This window comes from Dendrobates tinctorius, unplaced genomic scaffold (genome assembly GCF_039654945.1).
Source record: "Dendrobates tinctorius isolate UK_male_01 unplaced genomic scaffold, ASM3965494v1 ptg000371l, whole genome shotgun sequence".
Taxonomy (NCBI): domain Eukaryota; kingdom Metazoa; phylum Chordata; class Amphibia; order Anura; family Dendrobatidae; genus Dendrobates; species Dendrobates tinctorius.
In genome coordinates this window covers 694407-700406 of record NW_027362037.1, presented here as the reverse complement: position 1 = coordinate 700406, position 6000 = coordinate 694407, and the positions used below count along the sequence as shown (strand labels likewise).

At 45.3% G+C, this 6000-nt stretch overlaps 1 protein-coding gene across 1 annotated transcript in view; it reads left to right on the top strand.

Annotated features, from left to right (window-relative positions):
• The first annotated feature begins 4980 nt into the window (after positions 1-4980).
• Positions 4981-6000, top strand: part of LOC141075783 (alpha-2,8-sialyltransferase 8F-like) — a 433541-nt gene continuing 432521 nt past the window's right edge. The window contains exon 1 of the mRNA XM_073562929.1: positions 4981-5084. Coding sequence (XP_073419030.1) covers positions 4996-5084 — 89 coding nt within the window. The 5' untranslated portion in view covers positions 4981-4995. The remainder of the gene's footprint in view (positions 5085-6000) is intronic.

Genomic DNA, 6000 nt, shown 5'->3' with positions numbered 1-6000 from the left:
ACACCGCCGTACTATTAGAGGGGCCCTGTGCCACTGCCGTCGCCAACGAGTGGGCCCCCCTTGCTTTTTCAGGATCACAGCACTTGCAAAGTTGAAATACTTACCTCTCCCTGCTCCACCGAAATGACGTCTTCCGCGTTTCCTGACAGTGACAGTCTGATCAGAGAGCCTAAACAGCCAAGTGCAGTGAGATGGACGATGGGGACGATGAGTCCAGACTAGTACAGGGATTCCATAGAGAGGAGACTTATTTAATTGTTTTCAATGTTGGGACAGCAATTTTTGGGGAGCACTATACTCTGGAGAATGATATATGGAGCCCACCATACACTGGAGCATTCCAAAAGTCGACATCAGACACTGGAGCAGCATTTACAGGGCCCATTATACACTAGGGCATTTGAAATGGGGCCCTTTATGTATGGAGCATTATTTGGGCCCATAAGACAGTGGAGCTTCATCCATGGGGACCAACATATACTGTAGCATTATGTGGCGCTCATCATATACTGTTTCAAACATTATATGGGACCAATGATTCTGTATGGAGAAATATATGGGCCTCATTACTCTGTATAGCGCACTATGCGGTGGCCATAATACTGTATGGAGTGATATACTGTCTGTTTTTGGAGCTATTAAAAATGGATATCAGTCATGAGATGTAAAAAGTGAAGTATTTTTCATTGTACTATACCGCTATTTCTCTGCGGTTTCGGAGCATCATGAGTTCTGCTATGTGTTAAAGGGGCGCTCTTTGGCCCAGGGCACATGAAAACCTGGAGCCAGCCCTACCCCCCCACAAATTTAGCCAAATAACCCCCATTTTTCAGTGCGTAACTAGTATTATGAAGTAAATTAAAATTGAAAAGCTTCAGTAATCAGAATTGATGTTTTTGGCATTCAAATGGGCACTGTAGGTGTGTTTCCTCTCACTGCCGACCTTGGTTCCCCTTTGACTTACATTGGGTTTTGTGTTTCAGTCGGCCTTCGACTTTTCACGATAATCGGCCGATTTCATTCGACCCGACTTTTGCGAAAGTCGGGTTTCACGAAACCCGACTCAACCCGAAAAAAGGCAAAGTCGCTCATCTCTAGTTGAGACCATTTGGCACTCGAGTATTCAACATAAACATCCAATAGGATTCTCTCTTTAATAACTTTCTTTTATAATGCCTCCCCTTAAAGGTTTATAGACTTTTTCTATTCCCATAAATCTAAAATATATTGTACTGCCTTTATGTACACTAGAAAAGCGTTTGGATGCTGCTGACAATCCTGTAGCTGTGGGGTTAACTGCATCAGAGAGATATCGTCGAATTCGAGTTTTCAATGGACAAGTAGTGCAACCAACGCAATGTAGTTTACATTCAATACATCCTGTACTTGTGTTCAAAGGGTTATTGAAGTGTGTCCACATTTGGGGCAGGCCTTGCATTCACTTCATGGACAAACGGTATGGGAGGACCAAATTCCTAATAATGGGAATGTTGCTTTAAAGGGCCATCCTGTGCATCTCTATAAAGGGGTATTGGGGTGCGTCTAAATTTTTGGCAGCACTTCCACTCATTGCATACGCAACAACAGTACAGGAGACCCACTGTTAATAACGGGAACAACAAAGCATAGCCGGTTGATGGCTCTCTAAGAATAGTGAGGGCCGACTGCTAGCCATTTAAGGATAGTAAATGCCGCCTGGTGGCCCTTATAATAATAGGCTTTGTGACTTTCAGAGTATGAAACATGTGTCTGATGATGTGTGTTATGGTCGGCGGAACGCACCAGATATAAAATAATAAGAGATGCGTTCGCCGCCCGGGGTCCACCGTGCGGTAGTTGGTAAGACCGCTGCTTGGCAATGGCAGATGCACCAGAAGGTGATGTAGTGCGCACGGGTTAACGTCACCCGAACGCTAGGAGCGGCTCTGTTCAGACACAGAGTCGCTTGCCAGAAATATATGCAAGGGCTCTGGCCCTGTTAATGTCACAGGAGTCAGCGTGTGGCGTCGCAACCGCGAACACCACAATAGCTGCTGTTAATGCAGCGCAGCGGCAACTATAGCCGCAAGCGTCGGCGCCGAGGACCGGGCACCGACGGACGCTAGTGTAGGCAAAGGAGCACTGTGGCGTAGCTTGCCTCTACCTGGTGCTGACCTAAGAACACACTCTGTCACCAATCGTATTATCCGAGGGAAGGGGTTTCATAATGAGTCAGCCACCAGTCCATGCATCCGTCACCATTCACACACATAGCAAGATAAGTCTACACTAGCGCATCGCCGAGCCGCCCTGTGGGCTTTTTATAGCGATGCGCTTCCGGAACCTTCCATTAGCTTGGGAAGGACCAATCAGATCCGACGCAGGACCTGAGCATGTGACCCCTGCTCTCCAGTGAGAGGTCAAGTTGCGGGCATGCCCAGTAGCACGGCATGAGGACTTAGCCTCAGGAGCGGTTCCCTGCAAAGCAGGTTGCGCTGTCATTGCTGCACCAGAGGTGGCAGCAACATCCAGGCTGTCAGAGTGAGTCTGAGCAGCAAGCCTGGCTCGCCGTGTTTGCTGAGCAACACCCGGAGCGGTCGAGGAAGAGTGGGAGACCGCAGGATGTCTGTCTCTGGTTTCCCGTTGTGCAGTGCCAGGAATCTGATGCCTAACAATGTGTCACACACCACATGGCCAGATAAGGTTATCAAATATATTATCGCCAAGTACATATTACATATATACAAGGAATTCTTTGTGGCAAAGAGGCAACATAATATATAACAACAGATACAACAAGTAACATCTAACAAGACAGATACAGTATATAGTCTACACATGACGATTTAATTGTTGAACAGAGAGTGGATAGAAGCTGTTCATATGGCGGTTGGTGCTGCATTTGGGGACTCTGAAGTGACGTCCTGAAATTTTAAAATGACATTTCCCAGTGAATGCATTTGTCTTGATTTAAGGCAATACTAAAGTTGAAAAATGTATCAAAAATGCAACGTGTGAACTCAGCCCAAAGTGTCGAGGAATATTTTTATTTTCGGTTACTTATTTTGCCTTATATACAAGTCATTACCCTGGAAAGGATGTTCCTTAACATATTTCTCAGGAAAATCCATTTGGGTTTCATTTTTGTATGTTTTATTGTGGGTCTGTAAAAGTGGCGTGACAACACTGTTCACAGCTGTGACCTGGGAGTCAGAAATGCCTCCAGGGGTCTTCCCCATGCTGGTCCCATGTCATTTGAGCACTGTTCCCATCGATTTCCGCAATTTCTAGTCCCTCTGCAGACCGCCGGTGGGGCCGCCTGAAAAATGTTCGCGTTTCCCATAGACTTACATTGGGCTCGTTGCTCGGGTCGAGGACCCAAGCATTCCAATATGCTCGACCCAAGCAACGAGCACCCGAGCATTTTAGTGCTCACCCATCACTAGTTTCCTTGTTATAACTGATAGGTCTACCCCATTTAACTTTTGAGTCTTCCAATTGGACACATGGTCTGAGCTTGCACTTGATGCCTTGGACATGCTGGCGTGCCCTGTGGCAAGTGTACTGTCAAAATGTGTGTTTGCACCAAGCATGGATCATAAAGGACTCGTCCGTACCTTTGGCTGATTAGAGAACTATACCAGCTGCACCCAGCTATGGTTAGACTCTATTTGCCATCCATTTATTTTTGGGGCTTGCCCAACCAAAAAAAAATTAACAAATTAAAAAAATGTGTTAGCTACCTCCTCCTCTGCCATGTCCACTTCCTGCTCATCATCCACTTGGACCTCACCTCAAGATTATTGCTTGCTTCTGTATTTAATTTCCAATAGTTCCCCTTGAAAAGTAAACAAAAATGGCAAAAAAATAAATGAAAAAAAACAGTGTTGGCTACCTCCTACTTCGCCTCTTACACGTACACCACTACATCCACTTCCACTTGGACCTCGGCCTCCTGGTTCAAGATGATTTTTTTTTATTTCAAGTCAGTGTCCTATCCCCATTTGTAGAGGGGTGGAAGAACCTGGGTCCACCCCCTCACGACAGAACCCCTGAAAGTCATTTCTCTATCCCCATTTGTAGAGGGATGGAAGAACCTGGGTCCACCCCCTCACGACAGAACCCCTGAAAGTCATTTCTCTATCCACATTTGTAGAGGGGTGGAAGAACCTGGGTCCACCCCCTCACGACAGAACCCCTGAAAGTCATTTCTCTATCCCCATTTGTAGAGGGATGGAAGAACCTGGGTCCACCCCCTCACGACAGAACCCCTGAAAGTCATTTCTCTATCCACATTTGTAGAGGGGTGGAAGAACCTGGGTCCACCCCTTCACGACAGAACCCCTGAAAGTCATTTCTCTATCCACATTTGTAGAGGGGTGGAAGAACCTGGGTCCACCCCCTCCCGACAGAACCCCTGAAAGTAATTTCTTTATCCACATTTGTTTTCAGAGGAATTGTGCTGCTCTTGCCCCATTATGCTTCCTTTTGCAGCCCCCTAGACCTCTCTACGACCATTTTATAGCTAATTTACCACTATTTTGGGTATCCATTGACTTATATGGGACCCGGGGACAAGTTCACATCCCAAACCAAACTTAAAAAAAAAGTTTGCACGAACCAGCCGAACACTAACATCCACTGGTGTGCTCATCTCTACCTACATATATACCGGTATTTACACCTGTTTTTATACTTGTATGTACAGTAACTCTTTATATACGCCTGTATGTAACACTATATGTCAACCTGTGTATAACCCTTTGTGTACACCTGTACGTACTTCCCTAAGTCCACATGTATGTTCCTCTTTATGTATCTCTATAGTATATATATATATATATACCTGTATGTGCACATACTATGTATGGCCCCTCTTTCCCTGCAGTGCTGTAAGCAGTGGAGTGCGATCACCTGGCACAGGAAGGACACACCTTCCTCAGGTATTTATCTGTTCCGCTGTGAACATTCGTCCAGTATCCTGACTAACGGCTGGAGAGACTGCAGGCTGACATCATGGCACGGCGCCGGCATCTCGTCCTCGCACTGGTGGTGGTACTTACCGGCTACAGTATCTACTGGAACCGGCTACAGAGCGCTCAGCGGTAAGTCACTACTATTGGGCTGCATGAGAAAATGTGTGTGAGGAAAAGAAAAAATAAAAGAGAGAAAAAGAGTGAGAGAGAAAGAGAGAAAGAAAGAAAGAGAAATTAAGAGAGATAGAAATAGAGAAAGAGTAAAAGAAAGGCAAATAGAGAGAGAGGCACAAAGAAAAATAGAATCTGAGAAGGAAATAAGAGACAGAGTGAGAAGAGAGAAAGAAAAAGAGTGAGAGACAGATTGACAAAGAAAAAGAGAGAAAAAGACACAGAGAAAACAGAGAAAGAGGCCAAGAAAGAAAAATAATTAAGATGAAGACATACAGAAAGAACAATAGAGAGAAGGAAAGAGAAGATACAAAAAGGAAGAGGCAAAGCGATAGAGAAAGAAAAAGCGAGAAACAGCGTCAGAGAACTAGACACCGAGAAAATGGCAGAGTGAAAAATGTAGAAACAAATAGAGAGAGAAATAGACAGGGAAAAAAGTGAGTAAGAGGGAGAGCGACAGAAAAAGTAAAATAGAGAGAAAGAAAGAAAGAGAAAGAAAGAAAGAAAGAAAGAGAAAAGGAAAGCAGGAAAAGGAAGGAAAAAAGGATATCCACACAGTTCCGTATGTTTCACTGGGCTAGGGCGGCGGGTTACGGGGGGCGGCGGATTACGGGGGGCAGCAATTGCTGGCAACATGTGTTGAAAAATAAAAATCTTTAAACTTCCCCCCTCCCACCAGATCACCAAGTTTGCGGATGAGGGGGCGACATGGCAGGGTGGGAATGTCTTAGCATTCATTTGTTTTGGCATGCGAATACATTGAAGGCCAGAGCACCAACACTTCTGCGATTACGTCCCAGCCCCATACGTGTTGCGCTACATAAAACAAGTGTGAAAAAAGCACATATCAGTATATATCCACCTGATTTCTCCA